We start from the raw sequence: 22,908 nt of genomic DNA on the forward strand, positions 1-22,908 counted from the left end.
CGGACATGGGACCTTGGCAACAGGCATGCAAAGCTTGGGTAGTGTCAGCATCCAGGCAGGCGCACCTCGTGTTTGTTCGCTGCTATTCGGGAAGCGACAGGGACGCTTGGGATATGTGCGGCTGTAGAGACGCCGAGACCACAGCTCCTGCGCAGTTGGCGGATAAGCGACAAGGCGATGCATACGCGCTTACGGAAAGCTGATTTTTTCATGGTACACGATCCAAGAATTACTTTGAATATTCCTGGATGTACGGTTGATTTAGGCAACTCGAGGAGAGACCCATGATTGCATGCTTGGAGTGAACGATGTATGATCCAAGCATCGAATTGGAATATCCCTGGATGTGTGATTGCGATACGCTATGTAGGATGCGGAAAACGTTCCTCTCCTGACGACGCTGCGATCAAGTGCCGAAAGAATAGACTTCCCATCGAAGGGTGTCGGATCGAAGATCCCCTGCTCATGTGTATGGGTGTCAAGCGTCTGGACGCCGCACACACTCGAAGATTCCATAGACGGGCTTCGAGCTAGCGCTTGCCGGAACGGCGATGTAGTGCCCATGACTTGGTGAAGTAGTTCCAACCTGGAAGCAGTTGCAATTTCTGTTTGCATAGTTGACGGCATAGAGCCGAAATCACACGAAAATGCTGGGTCCGCTTTCCGGCCGTCTTGCACAATGCCTAGCTTGGAGACTTTGCCCTGCCATGGATTCCCCTGAGTGCACCAATGTCGTCGTAGTCGTCGTCAGGAAGCGGCGCCCTTTGATACCCAGAATCGTCCCGCAAGCAGCACGAAGAACTGGGCACCGCGCTCTATATTCGGCAGACGCTGACGTTCGGTATACATTGTTTGAGGCGGCTTGTCCAGGTGTCGCATCCCGTTTCATGTCGTAGACAATTAGAATGGAGGCTGCGTTGCATGTCATGGACGAATACGCATCAACAGTTTCTTGCATACCACCTTGGTTGACGTTCTCGGCACGACATGATACTGGACGTCATCTGGGCCGCTCGATGTTGGTTTAGGGCGCCGGCCAGGGAACCGGTAGCGTCTGCGAAGGGCCGAACGATGATGGAGGCATGTTGCTGGTCTCCATGCCTGCCTGTATAGCCTTCCGCGTCTGATGACCAACAAGGCTCTTGCAGTCGGACTGTATCGCACGCAAGTCGTCCGAGTCGTAAGCGGACAGTGCGGAACACGCCCGAAAAATCTCTGTTGCGACATCTTTTCTCGGAATGCTCCGGGGCTTCAGCAGAGAGCTGGTACGCATCTTACTGGGTCGCTTTGCAGCAGCCGGTCGCAAGGAACCATATAGGCAGAATAGAGTCACAACTGGTGGCCCTAGTCGATTCGTCGTCGCTAAATCGTCAAACGAGATTCCCGAAGCATTTACGAATCCTACATCATTTGGAGTCTATAGCGAGGAGCCGCTGTACCACAGCCAAGAGCCAATTCTCGATAACGATAACGACTGATGCGCGTGATTGCCCTGAAGTAAACGCTGGTCTGTGCAGGGTCGCTATCGCCCGGTGAAGCAACGGAAAACGACACGCTTTTGCTTGCCCCACGAACTCGGATATCATTCTTTGGTCGGTATGATGCACCCGTCGCAGCTGCATATACCGCGTCCCGTTTTTCGTCGCCAGTTTGAACTGCACCTGCGCTGCGCACTTTGACTGCTGCGGGTCATGGGTAAGCGTTCGGCTTCGCAACCGCTACGACGCTACGGGGCATCCAGGTACATCCGTTCAGGTCATCGACGGACGACCGACTGTGCCAGAAAACAATGGCACTCTTGGAATGAACGGAAAATCTGCTGGTGCCGCAGCTCGTACTGCCGGACACGGACCTAGTCCTTGGTATCGACCTCCCGAGCCTCGACGTTGATCACTGCACTCCGTGCGTCCTCACTCAAAACAAAATTGCCGTTTTTCTCCACAAGAATACGTTGCGTACAGGACGGACAACGGAACTCCTTACCCACAAGGCCAGTCACAGGGAAACGGCAGTTCGGACAAGTCCCTTCACGCACGTTCGCCGCTATCCACCAGCGCAGTACGAGCGCCCCGACAACAGGAGCGATGCTCAGCAGCGCAAATAGAATGAGAAACGAATCGAAGATTACCCCGATGCGACCGCTGAACACCAGCCACACAAGGATCGCCCAGACAACAAGCTGTCCCTGTGCAGAGGAAAGCCAACGTGAAGCGCGAATCAGTGCACTATCCCAATCGAACAGCGGACCACGGCGCTTCTGCTGGCCCACCAGACTACGTACTCCAGCGTTGCCGCTTTTGCGGAGGTGTGCCCGGCCAGAGCCGGCGGCAAGCGCTGCTTCCCGCTGTTGCCTCCAGGTGCACGGGTTGATGCGAACCGCACGGCACCAAGCACCTACGCGACGATCTGCTAGTCGATGCCGGTCCTCGGTTCTCGAGTAGCTCCCTCTCGCCTCAAAACTTGTGGAGTGAAGCGAGCACTCTACCGGAACCAACCAACAAGAAGAAGGTTTGCGACGCATATCCGAGCCTCGTGCAACTGGTACACGTTTCCACCGAGCGTCGTGCGGCGAGCAACGGGATCGACCCTGAGCGCGCCTCGCCGCCTCCACGATGCTGCTGGATACTTGTTGCATGTTGTGACTCGCAGTAGGATGCTTATTCGTTTAAATGTTTGCATCCCGGGAGCTAGATGCCTGTTGCATGTTGTGACTCGCAGTAGGATGCTTATTCGTTTAAATGTTTGCATCCCGGGAGCTAGATGCCTGTTGCATGTTGTGACTCGCAGTAGGATGCTTATTCGTTTAACGGTTTGCATCCCGGGAGCTAGATGCCTGTTGCATGTTGTGACTCGCAGTAGGATGCTTATTCGTTTAACGGTTTGCATCCCGGGAGCTAGATGCCTGTTGCATGTTGTGACTCGCAGTAGGATGCTTATTCGTTTAACGGTTTGCATCCCGGGAGACAAATGGACGTTCCGATGTTTAAGCAGTAGCACGCTGTGGTATTCGAATTCACGGACTCAGACGATCGAGTGGTACGAAACGCCGTGCGTGAGGAATTTGGGTTGCGTCTCTGGCTGTCCACAGCGTTGCAGCGCTTCGTGTATGTGATGCGAACGACCGCGAAGCGCGCAAGCTCTGAAGCTGGGTACTAGTGTCGTCAGGGAGAGGCGATGAAAAAAGGTTAAGTATGTAGGAGCGCTCGCGAGCTGCCCTACGTCATCACGAATATGCACCAGGCGACATGGAGCGCTCGCTGCAATCGCAAGGCGCCTCTTGAACGCTGGAGGCGGCCGTTGACCACGAGGGCACGATGTTTCGCTGGCAACTCGAAACATAGGAACACTTCACGCGCAAACCATGGAAAGCGAGAACTCATTGCGTGCCAGAGCGATCGCCTCCAGCAGCGAAAGGAGCAGCGAGAACCCTAGCCGACTGTTCCCAGACGCGACACTCGTCTGGTGCCTTTGCTGCTCAGTAAACGAGCGTGCCACCTGGTCGACAGCGCTCAGGCGAAAGCGCTCTGTACACTGGTTAGGAGAGCATCTAAAACTCGCATAACTCTGAATCTATCGAATCCTTCGCATCTAAGTAGAAACGTACCCATAAACGTCTTCGCTTTTGCAGCACAAACCCGTGAACGAACACCCTCCATGTCGTCGACATAGGTTGTCGACTATGGCTGTGCGCAGCGCATTCACCGGTCTAGTGGTGGAACTTGCTGCGCAAGAAGTTGCGAGCTCTCTGGAGCGGCATGTTCCACGTCGTCGGTCCGGGGACGTCGAACATGGGACATGTGCAACGAGCGTGGGACCACTTTCGGGCCGTGGGCTCGCCACGGTTTCTCTGCGCTCCCATGGTCGACGCGTCTGAGCTGGCGTTCAGGCTTCTCGTTCGCCGTTATGGCGTTCAGCTAGCGTACACGCCGATGCTCCATTCACTTAACTTTTTACAATCTCCAAAGTATAGAGACGAGCACTTTACCACCTGCGCGTTGGATCGACCAGTCGTCGCACAGTTCTGCGGGAACGACCCGACGACGCTGGTTGCTGCTGCCAAGCTCGTCGAGTCGCAAGTCGACGCCGTTGACCTCAACCTGGGCTGTCCGCAAAACATTGCCCGACGAGGACGTTACGGTGCGTTCCTGCAAGACGACTGGGACCTCGTCCAGCGCTTGGTCTCCGCGCTGAGCACCCACTGTAGTGTCCCGGTGTGGTGTAAAATTCGCGTTTTTCCGGATGAGCATAAAACGCTAGCGTATGCCAAACTCATCCAGGATGCCGGCTGTTCGGTGCTTGCTGTGCACGGGCGAACACGCGATCAGAAAGGAAACGATCCTGGTCCAGCAAACTGGACCATGATTCGACGCATCAAAGAGCATCTAGAGATCCCGGTGCTTATGAACGGAAACATTCAGAGCTGGGCCGATGTACAGCGGGGCCTTGCGGAAACGCGCTGTGACGGTGTACTGGCTGCGGATCGTTTACTTGCATATCCCGCTCTATTTTCAGGTCGAGAAGACAATTGTATTTATGCACTGGCCCGGGAGTATCTGGGGATTGTGGAGCAATACGATCCCCAGACGCCAGCACGCATGATTCGAGGCCACCTTTTTCGGATGCTGAACGCAGATATTCGTCGCGACGAGGACCTTCGAGAGCGCTTGTTAGGAGCGCATTCTGTGCAGGGTTTTGCCGAGGCCGTGCTCATCGCTCAGCGACGAGCAGCAGAGATGCCTGTGGTCGCGGCGCCACTCGAGCGGGTACACGGACTCGGCGGGTCATCGCGTGTGGATGTCTCGCGTGGAGCATCGCAACCGCAGACGTATGCACGGCCTGTATGAGATCTAACGTCTGTTTTGGGAGCAAACTGTGCATCCCGGGTGCATTTGGAGAACGGCTGACATGATTTCTAGTGCCTTTTTCGGGAGTGTATGGCACAACGCTGATGGAATTGCGCAGCGGCGACGGCGAGCCGTTTCCTGAGGTATCGGCATCGCCGATGCCGCTTACCGTGGACGTCTGACCTTTGAATGTATTTGTGGTGATGGTCTGCTTGATCGGGGATGTCCCATGAATGCGTCCACAAAGGCTGTGTATCGACGAGGTAGATGATATGGCGACAAGCTCAGTATGGCCCGCATACAATGCGGAAAAGGCCCCGCCTCGGCTGTGCATGTAGCTTGATGCGCGCGCTCGCCTGCATTGTTGAAGAGCACGCGACCTGTCCACGGGAAGCTGGACCTAGGGCCAGAATCGGATCCGAACTACATCATTGTATCAGCGCTTGAGCGCAACAAGCGACGCTCTGCAAGGCTCGTAAACAAGAGCTCGCATGCTTGAGACGTATCGTTGGCGCTAGCTTTGTCAAAAAGCCCCCGTATCGGTTCCCTAGGCCCGTTGTTGACCCATAACGAGTAGATCGAGCCTCCTCAGGTTCCATATTGCGCTGTGAAAGGATGCATGCACTTGTAGTCGTCGTCGTCGTCGTCGTTGGCTAAAGGCTCACAGCAATCACCGCTACGGAAACAACTCCCTGGTGCGTCGTAAACGCGTTGTGTTCCGAGTCCCCGGATCCATGGTCGTTTCCCAGGTCGATCCATCAGACGAGGCTACCAGTACGCACATCCACATATGATGCATAGGTGCGTTCTATCGCTGCGGCCTGCAGCGGCATATTCAGGGACTCCACCGCCCAACGTCAGAGATTGTCGAACGCTGTGCATGCTCCAAGCGCTGGCGAAACATACGTCTCTCGGAGCGACCGCCATTCAGAGGCGCTCGCGTTGGATGCGCTTTTGGTTGCATCCGAAAAGTGGCTTCGTTCTTCAGGGATGCATCTTGGAGAATACGCCTGGAAGACTGGACTGTTGGGGTCGTCAATCCGTATCGCAGCGCGAGAGCACGTACTGTACATATACTTGTCAAGGAACATTATCTTTCTTCTAAATTGTAAGTGCTTCTGATCTACGCCGAATGTCTAGCATCTGCAGTCTATAACGTTGTCAACGTGTCGGTTTCAAAGCAAAACCATGCCGACATCATACTCGACGTATCTTCCGCAAACAAGGAGGAGTGAGCGCCGTGCGCATCCGCCAGCATGCCTGGATGACATGAAAGTATCCGGTGCGGCACGTTTGCTGGTCACGCACGCACCGCGAAAACAAACCGCTTGACCACAGTGACATTTACTGGACGCTGACGCCTTCCACCAGCAAGTCCAGAGGCAACCGGCCTCGTCTGCCGGCTCTGGCAGCGCACTTCCCGGTGCTGTAGAGGCTTTGCTCCCGCAACGACAGCGGCATGACTTGGGGAATGCGTTCCGCACCACCCACGGATGACTAGTCGAACGCGCCGCCTGAACGCAGAACACCGCGCTTCCATCGGCAATCGGTCCACGTGTCTCGTCACCGTATCTTTATCGGTCAACTTCACCAAACACAAGATCCAGCGTACCAACCAGAGTCACAACGTCCGCAATCATATGGCCTCGAGCAAGCATATTCAGACCACTCAGATGCGCAAACCCGGGAGCGCGAATATGGACGCGATACGGCCGATTCGTTCCGTCGGAAATCATGTAGATGCCCTCCTCTCCTTTGGGTGCCTCTACCGCGACGTAGGTCTCACCAGCAGGAACAACGAAACCCTCTGAATACAGCTTGAAATGGTGGATAAGGGATTCCATGGAGGACTTCATGTCGTGTCGACTCGGTGGCGATACCTTGCGATCATCGACTCGAATCTCGCCTGAGGGCATCTGATTCAAACATTGCTGTATGATGTCCAATGACTGGCGCATTTCCTCGACACGTACGAGGTATCGGTCATACGAGTCTCCGTACACACCGACGGGGATCTTGAAATCCACGTAGGCGTATGCGTCGTATGGTTGGACTTTGCGAATATCCCACGGAACGCCGCTCGCCCGCAACATCGGACCGGTAAAGCCCCAGTTCAGTGCGTCTTCGGCGCTCAGCACGCCGATACCAACGAGACGTTGTTTCCAGATTCGATTGTTGGTGAGCATCTCCTCGATCTCGTCTACACGCGAAGCGAACTGTCGGCACCAGGCGTAGATATCATCGCAGAGGCCCAGCGGAAGATCCTGGTGCACACCACCGGGTCTGAAGTAGTTGGCGTGCATGCGAGCGCCACTGACACGCTCGAAAAACTCGAAGGTTTTCTCTCGCTCTTCGAATGCCCAGAGGAAGGGCGTCAGCGCGCCTACATCCATCGCATGGGTCGTGACAGCGAGCAGATGGTTCGAAATGCGCGTGATTTCCGCGAACATCGTTCGGATGTACTTAGCCCGCAGCGGCACCTCGATTTTGAGCAGTTTCTCCACGGCTAGGCAGAAAACTTGTTCATTACACAACATGGAGCAGTAGTCTAGTCGATCCATGTACGGCAGCGCTTGCAGATACGTTTTATATTCCATCAGCTTTTCCGTGCCGCGGTGGAGCAAACCGACGTGCGGGTCCGTCGACTCGACTACTTCGCCGTCGAGCTGGAGTACTAAACGTAACACACCGTGAGCAGCGGGGTGCTGCGGCCCAAAGTTGAGCGTGAAGTTGCGGATCTCTTTTGCGTTCTCCAGGTTTGCACGCATGCGCTCCTTTTCGTGCGGCTCGAGCTGCTGAACATCCACTTCCCCAGAGAAAGCGTTGTAGCTCTCAAGATCAACATAGTCCTTAGGTTGGAGCGCTCCGGGCTCAGGTCGCGTTCGTGTCGCATCAACGCAGAGTGCTCGCACGCCGGTACCCAGCAACCGACGCACCAGAAAACCGTTGTGAGGCGCAGGGTCGGCGTAGCGCCGCCCCAACTGGTGTAGGAGTAGGTTTCTGGCGAGCCCCAGACCCGAGCAAAAGCCTCGACACCACATATTTAGGTCGCTTTACAAGTCTGCAAGCACCGTCGCCAACAGCACACAAAACAGCAGTTAACAGAAAGAAAGAATGAATGAATGAATGAACGATGCGATGCCAAGCGCGCCTGCGTTGTACTCAGTGTCTAGGGCGCAGCGGATGCGACGCACAGGTCGCTAGCGGCGCGCGTCTGGGCATCGAGTAGCGAGCCGACGCCCGCTGGGACATGGGAAAGCCGTACTTTCTCCGTTCTATGAGTGCACCAGCGCTCTAGTCGCTATCGCGGACGATTAGGACAGGTACTCTACACATGGTAGAACGTGTAAAGCGACCAGAATATTCGAGGAGACGTATGGGTGATGGGATTTGGAAGACGGGCGTAGATCGATGGATGCTTTACCACGCGCTCATATCGAGCGCGCAGTCGGGTAAAGCTGGCCGATATAACCATTCTTTCAAATAAAAACTCTGGAACTCCAGCGCGACAGCGGGCGCCGCAAGCACCGATACTGCGCTTACGACATAAGAGTTGCCGTGGCGCGGGAACTCAAGCATCTTTCCGCCTAGGTTTGTATTCGGGGTATTCACTAGTTCGTTAGAGAGTAGTGGACCACAACTGGCGCTCGTCTAGTGGAGTCGTGTCAAATGAGAATGGAATTCTGAACTGCTTGCTCTGTTCCTGCCTTTCAGTTTTTTAGAGCTTCTTTCGGACGTACAAATTTGACCTTACAAGTGCATCAAAAAGAACTTACTGGTTCATGTTTAAGTCTAGAATGTTCGGTGGTGTTTCCGCGGGGTGGTGCATTCGACGCTTTGCCGCTGGCATCCGTGACTTTATGGTCATCAAGATGATTCACAACGCCATCGAACAACATTTCGTAAACTAACTGACTGCGTTATCCAATGCAAACAAGCAAGTCGCCACGCTTCGCCTCTCCTTACGTGTAGCATGCTCGAATCACAGATTCTCCAAGTTTTCGATTATTCTGTTCCCAAGTCGCTCGTTGGCGCGGCGATGCGCGCCGCTGTATAGACGATGAAATAGTCTCAAAGGTGTCACTGGCAGACTTATTCACAAGACACGTGGCAAAGGTTCATTTTACCGCCAATGTTCAATATTCGATGCGGTTCGAGGAAGAAATTCTCTAATCTACTTAGTAGTCGACGAAACGGTATCCCACACCAGCATGATAGCTCTGACAGGATATGCTCCAGGAGACTCCTTGTTTCTTCTATTTGCATGCGAGAGGGCGTTGAAAGCGGACTTTCGTCATCGCAGCGATCGCTTCTAGTGGAGCGTGGGTCACCGCTTTCCACAAACGGGGCGTAGACGCATCGGGTGCGCTCGAATGCCTCGCCGACCTGAATTGCCCTTCCGATACGTTTTCCAGCAACGAAAACATCGCGTACCCCGAAGCCTCTATCGAGTAGAACAGCGCGCACTTAGAGTTGCACCAAACAGAATACTCTCCGGGGTATCGCTCAGACCAAGACCGCCATCGTGGCGTATGGTGGTTGACGCGGAAACCGGGGCAGCAAGGGTATCCCCCTGGACAAGTAAAAGGCATGTATCGAGCGATGGGGCAAGCGTTCACGACCCACAGGACGACGCTCGGAGTAGGAGGCGGAAGAGGTTCGCTTGAAATATGGTAAAACCGGAGCACGGCCAGGCGTCACCGCTGTGAAGGGCACGCCAACGCTGTATACGTACAAGATGAATCTGGCAGGTGAAGCATCGATCGCAACTATTTTCTCTGCATGAAACGCGTGGACAACATCCGAAACCCGCGAAACCGAGACTTGAACGCTGCCCTCAATATCCTTCGACTGCTGAAAACGCAGCTGGAGGCTGGGAAAGGCCATCATACGAAAAGCCGGAGATAAGAAAGGACAAACCTGGAAACGCGCAGAGGGAGCTCACAGAAGCCGGCTTTGACGACAATTGGAAGTGACTCAAACATTAGTATGGACGCCAGACTAAGGGGACCCGTTCCACTTTATTCTGACATGGGAGTCGCGCGAGCATACGCCGACCTATGGATGTGAGCGCCGAGTCACTGGCGGTCGTCCGTTCAGCAGACAGCGGCATATAGACAAGCTGCGCACGAGCGTTTTTCGCTCAGCGACAACGCGTCGCGCCGGCGCGCAAACAACAAAGACGCAAACGCTTCGGTCCTGCTCTGGGGTACGCAACACTTCTTAGAGTTCGAGTTGAAATGTCTGCCCTTATGCAAGGCTTTACCGGAATGAGCGGCACGAATGACCACACTCAGCGGACAGAGGTCGAGGTGAAACCTCGAACGACGTACGTTACAGTGCAGCAGTTTCAGACGCAGCTCAGTCGTGACTGGATCGCGGCAGTCACTCTGGACCCTTCTTTTCTTACCTACCAAAGTCTATCAAAGGGAGAAAAGAGCATTTATCGAGAGCGATGCGTTCTTGTAGAGCGCTTCGCGGAGCTCTCGCGACAACAAGACCAGTCCGACACCCCATAACCGGGTATGCGGAGCGTCGTTCGGAGCCATGGTGACAGACGCGGTAGGCACGACGTCCGTATCCCGGCACAAGAGCGTGCAGCGTAGACCTGAGCATCGCATCCGGGACCACACTGGCGTTGCTACGAAGGACGCTAGAGTCGCCGATCGTGTGATGAGGAGCACGCGAGCCACTCCATTACACTACTGACGGAACCAACGCCCTGCAGCACTTTTGCGTCCACCAGGCGCTGCTCTACGGCACGCTACGCCACCGTATTTACGGTTTACTCGCTCGTCGCTTTCTTGAGGAAAGCGATCAAGTCTGCTCGTTCCTGCGGCTTTTTTAAACCTGCGAAAACCATCTTCGTGCCAGGAATATACTTCTTTGGGTTCTCTAAATATTCGAATAGTGTTTCATCTTTCCATACAACACCAGAGTTCTTGTTTGCAGCCGTATACGCAAAACCAGGTACAGAGCCTGCCGGACGTCCGAAGAGTCCGTGCAAGTTCGGCCCTTGCTTCGTTGGACCTCCTTTCTCGTACGTGTGACACTGAGAGCACTTGGTTTTGAAGATCTTCTCTCCTCTAGATGCGTCTCCTTCGGGAATGTCGCCCATCACGCTCGCAACCTCGCAGACCCTCGAACCAGACGATGTTCACGCCCAAACGAATGCACAAAGCGTTCGTATCGATCGGCTCTGGATCCTTGCACGCCCCGTTCAGGAGCGCCCGCGCCCGGGCGGCGGCAGCGACGGCGCGTTCATGAAGCCGCTCACCGTCGGATGCGCAGCGGCGGCGGCGCTTGCGCTGCGCCCCTGTCTGCCAGCATCCACAGCGGTATGGAATGGGGTACGGAACGACTGGATCCGTTCCTGCGCTTCGGGTTTCTTTTCGAGAGTTTTTGCAGTTGTGCAGTCTCGAGTTTCGACGTGTAGCGAGAGGGGCTTGGGGATTCACCTGAAGTCTTAGGAAACTCGGTCGACGTTTTGGAGTGGCTTGTTTAACGCTTTGCCGCTGGTGTTCCTTGCGTCACCGTAAACGAGATAATTCGCAAGAGTCCGTAAACAATGAATTGATAGTATTATGCATTGTTTAGGCATATACCACCATTCTCTTCAAATGATGCATAGCTTGCCTGCATCACGCAATCTTCAGGCTCTGGATCTTCCTCTTTGTAGGCATCTGGTGCGCCTAGCGACATTCGCCGATGGATCATCGACGACAAATGGACGACGACGTTCCTTGAGAAGTGCTGTATGAGCTCGCGCCGAACGTTTCTTGAAGTTCTCATTCCAAATTAGCGAATCGGTTCGAAAGTCAAATCCTGATCTCTTTGTGGCCATGAACGAAACGGCATTCGACAGCAGCACGATACCTCTCGCATGAGGCATGCAGCCCCGAGCTTCCGCCTCTACTGTTTGCAAGAGAAAGAGTTTTGAAGTTGGAATCCAGCCATCGAATCGTTGGCTTCCAGGACAGCGTGCGTCACTGCTTTGCACGAAGCGAGCGTAGAAGCATCGACATTGTTCGAAGTTATCTCCAGTAGAGAGTGTGCCCCCGGTACTTGTTTGATGACGGACGACATTGCGTTTCATAAATCGCTTATCGAATGGAAATGCACGCTATTTCTCGTACAGCAAATAGCTTCATCACGTAGTGAATCGCCTAGAAACAGCCCGTGATTATCGGGTACGGGACCGGGCGCGGAAACGGAGGCGGGCATGAAGCAGAGCGCTCTATACCAGTTGAGTACATGAAACGATCGACAAAACAAGCGTTCACACGCTATAGGGTACACATTTTACGAAGAGGAAAAGGAGCAGGTGTGCTGCACATATGGAAACAACTCATCATAGCCATATGTCATTGCTGCGAAGCGCGCACCGAAGCTGTATACGAAAAACATGAACAAGGTAAGCGAAGCCCGGATCTCAACTGCTGGATGTGCATGAAAAGCATCGACAACAGCCTGAAGCAGCAAAGTCGGAACTCGAACGCTGCCATCAAATTCCGTCTACTGCCGACATCGGAGCTAGTGGTACCGGTGTATTTCAAGCGAAATATAAGGGAGAGGAAAAGGGAGCATTCGCAGATAACGCACGCAACGGCCGGTGCCGGGGACACTGCGAAGCGGCTTAAACTTTAGTGCGCATGTGAGGGTTAGCGAATTAGAGCCGTTCCTTTTGCCTCCTGACGTGAATCCAGACAAAAGGGCTCATCGGTGTGCTCATGCTCACTCCAGGGGAGTTTTCCGCAGCATCCGCGGGCACCCGCCAAGCATCGCCCGGTCACCTGGATCGCTGTTCGGGCAACATCAGAGGTGATAACGGTACGATCGTCACGCTGCCAGATGCACAGCATTACCCAGAGCATTTCGAAAGCCACTCGTATCTCAGCGTCAGTGCATTGCGCGCTGTTTCGCTGCGCGCACTGTCGCAGGACTGCATATCCATATCGCCGGACGTGCACATACAACCACACGGCGCTCGCTATGGAACGCATGAAGACAGAGCATCCATCCACGGCTGCCTCGGACCAGATACCATAAGGACAGGCCGACGACGCATGCCCAGCGTGCGCGGGACACGCGCTGTTTCAGTCTAGTGCTGAACCTTTCGCTGCCTTCGTTGACACCCTTGGCATGCAGCACATTCGCAGACTACCAATCGACGTGCCCCCGCAGACACCATTTCAGCGGATCCGCAGATTTACATTCACGGTGAAGTGTTCAAGCTCGCATCCTTTTTCCGTGTTTCACTGTCGATGGCCACGGAACGTCTCACATCGACAGGTGCAAGCAGCATGTACCCGCGCTCGATCGCTCCAGAGTCATGAAGCGCAGCGTCGCGTGCACGATATATCGCTTGGAGAAGTACCCATTTGCTGCTGGCTTTCAGAAATTCTGTTCACAGAAACGTTATCGTCTGCAACCAGGAATATGGACAGAATGATAGCAAGTAGTTTCCTCTTGTATCGGGCCATTGTCGTCGAGTGCACTGCAGTGTGAAGCAGAACAGGGTGTTCGCATCGTGTCGCGTCACGGACAGCGTACCAAGTCTCTGATGAACTTGCAGCGCAAACGCTTCATATTCCGCTGTCGAAGTCATGGCCCACGCGTTTATAGCAGAAGAGTAGCACCAAACCAGGTGAGCTGAGAGCAGTTTACATCCGAAGGGTGCCTACACTGCTGGCCGCAGTTTTACGACTTTTGAGGCCTCGCTCGAGGCCAAAATACCCCGTTTCTGTGCTACACCTCTCATCATCGCACGCCGATATTCAAGAACGTCAAAAAAACGCTAAAGTCACCGAGTTTCAGTGCTAGTGCGATCCGCACCAGGTTGACTACGACTGCGGGTGCAGCTCGCTCAGCGCTCACCGCTGCTCGCCGCATATCAGTCGCTGCCAGCGCAGCGCTTGCCGGCGCATTCGACGTCTCGTTGGTTTTTCCCACAGCGTAACGAACGGGCGACAGCTGGTCAAAGCTGTAGCGCTTCGGCTACGAGCACACGACGCACAGACACTGGCCCACGGCTTGCCGAAGCGTGCGAGTGTGCCATGGGTACGCATTCTGGGCATGAGAGAAACGGGGAGAGCGCACGTGGCGGGGCCCTGCAGCGTCTAGAGCGTCGCCTGGCTGCAGCCTGGGCCGAGCAGGACGCTTACCAAATCGAGCAGCTAGCTGGAATGATCTACGATAGGCTTGTACGCTCAGATCCGTCAGCCGCTGCAACCGTGTTAGAACAGAATGCGCATCGCCTCGCGGTAGCGGGCAAACCAGCTGAAGCAGCGGAGCTGGCGACGCGTTTGATTCGGCACTGGCGCGAGCTCGAGCAGCGACCTTTCTACCTCGCGCGACTCCAGCAGATGGTGCTCGAACCGTTGCAAGCTCTGAGTGGAGTCGAAGCTGCGCGGGCGCGCACCATGGTTCTCGAAGCTGTCCTGGCCTGGAAACGAGCATCGGCGACGGTGGACACAGAAGAGGCGGCACCCGCAGAGCTCGCACCCGTACAGGACGCACTCGTAGACGCGTATGTGCTCTGCGGTGAATGGGCACGCGCTCAATACCAAGTAGTCTGTCGAGGCGGACCTGCTGAACGCGATCTTGCCTTCATCGACGAGCAGCTAGGTCCGCATCTTGCAAACGATGTGGAAAGGATGCTGGCTCGAACTCGTTTGGTTCTCTTCTACGTGCTGGCTGGCAACCTGAAAGCAGGCCGGGCATTGGTCGAAGAGATTCAGCGAAAGCACCCAACTGCCCCGATGACGAACTTTGTAGTCATCCTGATGCAGGTTCTCGAGCGCGCCCGAAACGTCGACAGCAGCAAACGCCGCCTATTGCGAAACTTTTGCGATGACCTCAAGCGAGTCTATCATTGGGCGTTTTCTCTGGATCCTGAGCTTGATGCCATGCTTGATGATGTGCTCAAAGCTCAAGGTTTGTAGAACATCACTCACGCGGGTTCAAAAAATGCGATATCCCGAAGATGGGTATCGTGGCGTGATCTGGGCGAGCGCATGTTTTCGTCCGCAGTGCAGGCTCGACGCCAACCAACAGGCATCATCGTCGTGCACGTCACGGGCGACGCGGGTTGTAGCCCGCCATAAAGAGCATGTTGTAGATGCACAGCAATTCGGGATAAGTTTGAGCCCTTGAGCGATCGATGAGAGGGGTCCGGTGGAGAAGGTCGCATCGCCAGTATCGAGACCCTGAGACGAACGTGTCGCCCTGGTATCTGATGATCTGCTCTGTGTGGAGACGCTGGGAGGTTGGTTGGGCTGCGCGGTGTCTCTCTGAGGGCACGTCACCGAAGGCGGAGTCTGAAACGATCGCACAACGCTGCGTTTTCATGGATGCAAGACTAGTTTTCCCGGTGCTGGAGCGCGAATCCTAGGCTTGCTGACCGCTGCAAGTCACCGCGCTTGAACGCGTCCTGGTGCTTTCTCCAGCCCGAGAGGTTCCTGTGCAAGTACCCTGGAAGTAGCCCATAATGTTTGCCACACAACGGCACACAGCGATAGGTATCCAATATCGCATCCATATTCCGATCAATACTGATCGGCTTGGTGTTGTGCTTGTACCAGCAATGTTTCGATTCCATGAAGAACGTCGCGAGTTGCTTCTCAGGCGTGCAGGTGCAAGGTCGGCGCCCCGGTTAAATGCAATCCATGGCAACTATTGAGGTATGCGCAGTAATATGGAATCATGGAATACCCGGATCGTTCATGAATTGTCCAAAACAATCCCTTCTGATGTACGTAAACGGTCCTGCAGCCTTTTTTGGATTGATGAAGCGTTCCATACCAGGGTCTTATTCGAGCGAGGAATGCAATTTGCTCTCTTCTGGCCACTGATCTATGCTTATCCGAAGTTTTTAGCGTTTGAGCACGCAGCCCGAACTACGCACAAAACGATATTCTCGAAGCTTCGCTTGGCTCTACGCCGCTGGTCGCTCCGAAAGAACGAGGCATTTCCGGTCGTTGACTGAGGTACTGGATCCTAGGTGCAGAGAGTGCCAGCGTGCATTATTGCTCGTGGAATCATCCCATAGCAAGCCTCTAACCCCTAAATTGCCTCGTTACGTGACGTTCGGTTCGCATCCTATACACCCTCTCGTGTATCTGTCTCTGGATGGATCTCTTGCTCCCTGCGATTTTTCAGCGTGCATCCGCGCCTGCGATGCGTGTTCGTCGATCTGAACTTTTCCATACAAATTTGGTAGAACCGATACCTACACGATTTGTAAGCGCTCGATGAATGACATGGGTGCAGCGCCTGTGCGCTGCTGTTCGTCAAGCGTCATGGGCTTCCACCGAACGACGCAATCTATCGCGTGTTCCCTTGCGAACTCTTTGAAAAAATGGCCAATGCACGCTTCTAGTCTCAATCGAATCGAAACTGCTCGTAACCCAAGCTCCACTTCATGCATTCGTGCCAGAGATCGTCCCGCGTGAAAGAGCAAGACGCTCATGTATGCTCTGAACGAAACAAAGAATGCAGCACTCTCTGCACCATGTGGTGCTCAGAGCATCGAAATGGATTCTGACGTCGTCATTCCACTTAATGGTATGCGTCCTGGCGTCCACCATTCCCGACGCTCGATAAGACCGATCCCCCCGAAAACTTATAGATCACATCGCATCTCTTGCCTCGAGCATCCGCTGGGATGTCGCACTAGGATTTGCTCAAAAAGTTCCGGTGGAATGCGAACAGCTGGGTGCCCTGCATCCAGGGCTCGTCCGAGCAGTTGCTCGATGAGTTGTGTCAAGGCGAGGAAAGCTGGGCGAGCGCTCCTCAAGTAGGAGACGAAACCATCCAAAATTGTACCTAGAAACTCGTTCTTTGAAAAATGCTCCCTGCTGGTCCGTTCTAGAGAGAAGGCCTTGACAACAGTTTCAGACTGATGTGTTCGCAACGACACTTGATCGTCTTTGGCTTTCCTCATTCATTTTCACTGAGCATCTTGCTCTTCTTTGTCCGGCGATTTCTGCTCCCTCTCTTCAGATTGGCGGATTGACGTGGATGTGATCGGTGTGACCCACATGCGTTCTTCCTCGGGATTCGGACACGCTGGGCGGACGGTGCCTCTAAACTCGCACTCTCGATGTACGTCAATAATATTCCTCAAGTAAGTTTGTGTCTTCGTGCCCGACGCGAGCACGCTAGCGGTCTGAAGCGCGCCTCTCCGTTCCGCCCCCGTAGACGATCAGAGGAGCAAGGGAGCCCTGCTGGACTGGGGCAGGTAAAGAAAGACTCGCCAAAGAACGGTTCTACGGATGCGAACGACCCGCCGCTGGATTCTTTAGCATAGAAATGGCATTTGACACCGGAGATGACGCTTTGGTCGGGTCTGTACCACGGAAAATAAGCTGGCATGCACAGCAACCTAACGAAAATTACAGCCTTGTTCTCTTTGACAGCCGTTGAGTCATGGAATGCGAAGATGTCTTAGACCGGAACGGAAGAACGCGGAACGGAACACCCACGTCGTAATGCGTCAGCGAAGAATGGGGTGCCAAACGATATCGTCCATTTAGTGAGATATGCAGGCGACCGTACAACGGCTACATCGCCAGGGCTGATTTGCTCGCCATGCTCGCTTATCTCTGCGTTACGAACAGTTGCTCGCCCGTCATGAACTACCCTTGTATGGTTCAACCATTCCCCTCGACTACAGCCGCAGCGATTGAGACGATGTCCCGTGCCAGGTGGAATACGTGCTCGCATCTCACGACGCGAACGATCGCGGGCTCCGCAATGCCCGACGCTCTCCGATAGAAGCGCGCTTTTTCTTTCCCATCTGAGTACTTTCATCCCTGTGCGTATGGACGAGACGTAAGCGGCACATCCTATAGCTTCATTTGTAGTGTTTCGGAAAGAACGTATAGAGCGCAATAAATTGACTTCGAGACATTCATTTCGACAGCGTTGGATATGTTCTCTCGTGGAGGCTTGGCACCCAGGATATGAACCACGGCATGCGTCATTCATCATCACCGTGCTGATCGTAGAACGTCGGACGCTTTCATCTAATATGTTTTTCTGCAAGCAACTAGTCACAACGTAAAATCTTTCCGCAACCTCTCTCCAGTTCACATCGTACTTTTCTTTTATTTTTTACCCTGGAAAAAATCAAACAAAGACGACAAATAAGATCTGGCACAGGTGTTCAAGAATCCGATCCCTCAAGTACCATACGCACGCTCGATACACATCGAACGTGCTGCGAATGGAGTTTATTTGCATCGCACGGAAGCTCCGGGACGCCGTCGGCCGTGCTCGTGTTTGCACCAGAGGCCGCTGGGAAGCCCAAAACGTCACCGAGTCTTAGTGGCAGTCACACGAGCACCGGTGGCAACTTTGAAGCAAATCTTTTATCAGTGATACGCTGACTGCACATGCACATGCACACGCACATGCACACGCACACGCACATGCACATGCACATGCACATGCACACGCACATGCACACGCACATGCACACGCACACGCACACGCACACGCACACGCACATGCACACGCATCAAGTGCGCGTCGCGGCCGCCAGTAGATCCTAGCCCTCGAGCCCTAAACGGCATACAGGGATGAATGCGCGTACCATCGAGGTACACGCATCTGTCGACAGCTCATTCAACAAAGTGTGCTCATGGCTGCATGATTCATAGGCACATCTTATCGGTCAAGGAAGCGTGCAACCTCTTTCAGTGAACGGAATTTGCGTCCGTCCGGGGATACATAGACACGATCGATGCGTCCGGCTAGGGATCCACCTTTGCGGATTTGCTCCTCGAGTCGCCAGCCCGGTGGGAGCGTCAGCGTCAGCGACGGTTTGCGTCCACCCCGATGACGACGGTCCGTCGCTCCAGCACCAACAACGAGGCCGTTCTGACCTGCCACGATCTCCGTCTGGTCAAGCATTCGGCGGGTTTCCTCATTCACCCTATGGCCAGTGCGGTGGCGTTTGCGCTTACGGGCAAGTGCACGATCACTGTCTTTTTTGATCACTGGCAGTGACGATCGCGGAAATCGATGAGCGGGTTTCGAAAGTCTCGCAGCTGCACTTGCTGGCGATGTCAGCGGTGAGGTCGACGACGAACGCATCGCCGACGCGTTCCTGTTCCGAAGGGCCAAAGCCTCTTCCCGGGACGACCTGCGGGGGCGGCGGAGACCCTGCTCCGCATCTCGAGCTGGTTCTTCTGCTTCATCGCTCCATGCTTCCTCGGAGTCGTCTCCGTCGCTTAGCTCGTGGGTGTACCACGCCCGATGCGGATACATTTGCGCAGCCGGTGCGGCTATTGTCGACCGCGGGAGCGCACGCGGTAGCGATTCGGAGACAGCGTGAGGAGCCCTTGCCGTGCTGCGCGACGCGTTCAGCGTCGCAAGACGCTGAGCGGCTTCGAGTGCTCTAAAGTTCGAGTCAGCTGCATTTGAATCCTCCGCTCTCGACGATTCGGCGGGAGGTGCGGCCCCGAGTGCGCGCCTCGTCACAGCGGGGGGTGCTTTGCTTTTGACCTGCCAGTGGTCCGCACCACGCCAGATGGCGTACGGACGAAGCTGATCCAGGTGGAACCATTCGTCACTGCCGTCCGCGAAAGCGACGAGAAAGCCCTTGCGTGCTAAAAAATTTCGAACTTGGCCAACAGTCCAACAGCAGCCGTGGCCACTGGTGGACGCAGTGCGCGACGGCATGTCCGTCGAGCTTGTGCTCTTTCCTTGGATTTGATCGACCGCTGCCTGTTCTGCAGTGCTTGTCGAAGCGGATGGTGTCGCTGATGTTCCCGCACGTCCATGAGACAGCGACAAAAGCGCCTCTACAGCTTCGCCAACACCGGGACGCCATTCTGGCATTGGTGGCGGGGGATACGGCCTCAACCGTGCGCCCAGCACAACCCGGTGCGGGCCCTCGGGCATTGCTCCCGTTCCCCCAGCTGCAGCACCTTGAACATTTGCAGGGCATGCGCCAGCTGTTTCCGAGTTAGCACAAGCATCTGCCCGGATGCGGAGCACCTCGTCTGCACTGAGGAATGCAATTTCATAGGCGGTCTTCGTCAACGGTGAAACATCATCGTATTCGCACACGCGATTGATACCATCATCCTGCGCGATTTCCACCGCTGAGAGAAGCGACTCGGTGCTTGATGGCCATGAAACGTCCGCCGAGATAATCCGCGCCGGACACCAGGCCCGGGCTGCTCCCGCTGAATCTAACAGCTCCACAACCTCGCCCGGCTTGTAGACTCGCTGGCACTGAAGCCGCGGCGTGGGCGGTATGCCCATTGCCGTCGACCGATGTGGAGACTGTAGAATCGCTGGCGGCTCTGAGCGAACCGGAACACATCTCCAGTTCGAATCTGGAATCGCCGCTGGTTCCTTTTGCCCGTTGTCCGCAAAAGACCCTGTATTCGACCAGTCTTGCCCCAGGGCACCGTAAGCGGGCGAGATTCGCAGCACCGAATCCGGTCGAGGCGATATCAACGGCGACGATTGCGACTGGCCCCCGGCGCCCGGTTTCGCAGCTCGACCACGTTCGTGAGGCCGCTTTGGACGTCTACGCGGCGCCGCATCCACAGTGGAATCTTGTTGCGAAGCGGAGCTTTGCATCGGCCCTAAATCCTGGGCAATCGATACAGGATTGTACATCCTTGCCTCAAGCTGGCTATCGCCTGATGGTGCCTGAGCATTCCAGGCACTCGTTGAGCGAGGCAAACTTGCGTTGGACGAGACTGCGTCGGTGGTCCCCGATGGCCCAGCGGCACGCAGCCCACGAGACTCTGAGGCCGTGCGCTTCCCCGGGGTCCGTGCGCGGCGATTCTTGAACCATAAGCGACAGGAGCGAACTGGAACGCCACTTGCCGAAGACAGCGCCTGCAACTCCGCTGTGCTCGGCATTGGATTCTGCTCGAAGACGGTTTTCAGCATCTGCATCTGCTCTGGCGTAAAGCGATGCCTCTTCATTCGTGACGCTTCTTCGGAAGATCGTTCGCTTTGAGTCGCTGCTCGGCCATCCGAGTGCGAGCCCTCAGTGCCACGAGCCAGAGCGTCCACTGCGTCCGCTGTTCGAAACTCGTGCTCAGCGGGTGCCCACGTCGGCAGCGGTGAATGCACCAAACTGTGACCGGCAACGTCCATTGGCCTCTCACAACAAAAGGGTAGCACGGGCTGTACGATAAAATGCCCACTGGCTAGTGTTCAGGGCGGCCAACGCAAGCGGCCCCGGTGCCGCTGGCTTCCGCAAAGCCAAGCGTTCTTCCGAACACACGCGCACCAGAAAGTGCCGTTCGCAAGCGTTCGTTGCTAACTTCCGTGACTTTTCTACAGTCACTCAGTGATGGCAGGCTCGAAAAAGCCCACTGGAAAACTGCGGTTTCCGCGCGAGGCTGCACGCAACGGAGCTGAGCGTCGCAAGCAGTAGAGACCGGCTACGTTGATTTGCAGCGTCTCGTGGCGATCGCCGAACACGCAGCGAATCTCGGGCTTTGCAGTTGGCTTGCGGAGGTTGGCGCGCTGCGCACACGCCGAACGCCTGGCAGCAGCAGCAGCAGCAGCAGCAGCCTGCCACATGCCATCGCGCTGTGCGTGCGCCGGCGGTGCGCTCATTGTGCGCGTTTCCCGCGCATGCCGATCGATCGATCGATCGGCAGCGTCGGCACGCATCGGCAGGCTGGGTCGGATGCTGCTGTAAGGCATTGTATACACACGAGTCGTGATCTCCGTAGATGCGTACGGATGGTGATAATGGTAATGGTGATGATTCGCGGCGCTGGGCGGTCGTCGTGCGAATGAACCACTGCTGTCCTTGATGCTGTTAACGAACGCGCACTCTGAGATCCGTGGTAAGACTGGACGACTCTTGAAGTTGAAGGAATTGCGGGTGGAAGGCCGATCGCCTGGGGCCCCAGACGCAACGTCGCTGCGCTGCTCTACATCCACGCCAGGCTAGAATGGGGAGCTTTTTCAAAGCAGCTTTGGTGTACAGTGCAAAGATTTCGATTATTCCGATAGTTATCAGAATCGACTTTTCGGGATCTTTTTTCAATTGGTTTTCTTTCTGCTCCCCGTCTTTGAATACGCAGGTCTCTGCTATCAATCAAACACAATTATTGGCAGTGGCAGGGTATTGATGACAGCGTCATGGTCTAGATTTCGTTACTTGTCGCTGTTATGCTCAGACTTTTGATGTGCAGGTAAAAGTTGCGATGTGCGCTTCGTTCGCTATGTTCATCTTGGTCGTAGACCGCCTTGGTGTGCGTTTCGCAGCGTGAAACTCAACTGCGTTCAGATAGTTGCATATGTGTGCGAGAACCCCTCCTATGAAGGTCACTATGTCATGCAAGAAAGCTTGCTTCATCGCTCGGCGCATGCCCCTCACGAGAATAGAAGGCCCGCTGTGATGCCCGGCTCCATTTTCGCGCTCGTTGCAGTACCTGACCGTGACCGGCTTCGGCTGAGCGATCCCTCGGCGAGTGCGGTGTCCGCTGCACGTGCAAGCGCATGCTGTTGGATTCAATGGGGGATTTGTGGAGCGCCATGATGTTCTTGATCAGAAAGCACCAGCGGGATAATTCAGGATGGAAACCAAGTCGGGAAATTTCGATCCATTTACGCGTCCTTCTTCCAGAACGGTAACGAACTCTCCACCGGAGGCTATAGAGTCCGAGTAGAAAACCCTTTCCAAGCAAACGGAAGAGATAGCGAGCCTCTGGGAGCGTATCCTATCAGGTTGTATGCTATGGGGGAATGCATTTTCGTCGATAGCTATTTAAAGAGGATGATTTATCTTTTCAAAGGCGCCGATTATATAGCGTGGCCAGTTGCGCGAGCGTTCCGCTTGAGCATGTGTAGAAGTTTTCAAGGGACGACGTCGAAGGCGTTTCGTCCCCAATCCAACGGTACGAGTTGCTGCGCCCAGAAGTTGCGTTGGAGCAGAAAAATACAACACTTAAAGAATGCGTGATTTGATTACTCCACACGTAAGGAACAGAGAAGCGTGGAGATTTTATTTATGAACCGGATACTAATATCGGTTAGTTTACGGATCCTTGTTAAAGGGGGCGTCGCATATCAC

General features: G+C 54.9%; 6 protein-coding genes across 6 annotated transcripts, besides 2 other annotated features; 2 read left to right on the forward strand and 4 right to left on the reverse strand.

Annotated features, from left to right (window-relative positions):
- Positions 1-1,852: 1,852 nt before the first annotated feature.
- On the reverse strand, positions 1,853-2,521 carry CYME_CMJ208C (hypothetical protein, conserved; the record flags this gene model as incomplete). Its single annotated transcript, XM_005534875.1, has 1 exon — positions 1,853-2,521. One exon carries the CDS (start codon positions 2,519-2,521, stop codon positions 1,853-1,855), a length of 669 nt encoding a protein of 222 aa, XP_005534932.1.
- Positions 2,522-2,649: 128 nt separating this feature from the next.
- Positions 2,650-4,247: a sequence feature (possible transcribed region).
- Positions 3,756-4,844, forward strand: CYME_CMJ210C (similar to tRNA dihydrouridine synthase Dus1p; the record flags this gene model as incomplete). The annotated part of the gene is made up of 1 exon (XM_005534876.1): positions 3,756-4,844. One exon carries the CDS (start codon positions 3,756-3,758, stop codon positions 4,842-4,844), a length of 1,089 nt encoding a protein of 362 aa, XP_005534933.1.
- A 1,574-nt stretch (positions 4,845-6,418) lies between these two features.
- Positions 6,419-7,885, reverse strand: CYME_CMJ211C (NADH dehydrogenase I iron-sulfur protein 49kDa subunit; the record flags this gene model as incomplete). The annotated part of the gene is made up of 1 exon (XM_005534877.1): positions 6,419-7,885. One exon carries the CDS (start codon positions 7,883-7,885, stop codon positions 6,419-6,421), a length of 1,467 nt encoding a protein of 488 aa, XP_005534934.1.
- Positions 7,886-10,629: 2,744 nt separating this feature from the next.
- On the reverse strand, positions 10,630-10,962 carry CYME_CMJ212C (similar to cytochrome c; the record flags this gene model as incomplete). The annotated part of the gene is made up of 1 exon (XM_005534878.1): positions 10,630-10,962. One exon carries the CDS (start codon positions 10,960-10,962, stop codon positions 10,630-10,632), a length of 333 nt encoding a protein of 110 aa, XP_005534935.1.
- A 1,514-nt stretch (positions 10,963-12,476) lies between these two features.
- Positions 12,477-13,703: a sequence feature (possible transcribed region).
- A 197-nt stretch (positions 13,704-13,900) lies between these two features.
- Positions 13,901-14,788, forward strand: CYME_CMJ214C (hypothetical protein; the record flags this gene model as incomplete). The annotated part of the gene is made up of 1 exon (XM_005534879.1): positions 13,901-14,788. One exon carries the CDS (start codon positions 13,901-13,903, stop codon positions 14,786-14,788), a length of 888 nt encoding a protein of 295 aa, XP_005534936.1.
- Positions 14,789-18,515: 3,727 nt separating this feature from the next.
- Positions 18,516-20,972, reverse strand: CYME_CMJ215C (unknown homeobox protein; the record flags this gene model as incomplete). The annotated part of the gene is made up of 1 exon (XM_005534880.1): positions 18,516-20,972. The coding sequence occupies one exon, from the start codon at positions 20,970-20,972 to the stop codon at positions 18,516-18,518; it is 2,457 nt and encodes an 818-aa protein (XP_005534937.1).
- Between the last annotated feature and the right edge of the window lie 1,936 nt (positions 20,973-22,908).

This window comes from Cyanidioschyzon merolae, chromosome 10, assembly GCF_000091205.1.
Source record: "Cyanidioschyzon merolae strain 10D DNA, chromosome 10, complete genome".
NCBI lineage: Eukaryota > Rhodophyta > Bangiophyceae > Cyanidiales > Cyanidiaceae > Cyanidioschyzon > Cyanidioschyzon merolae.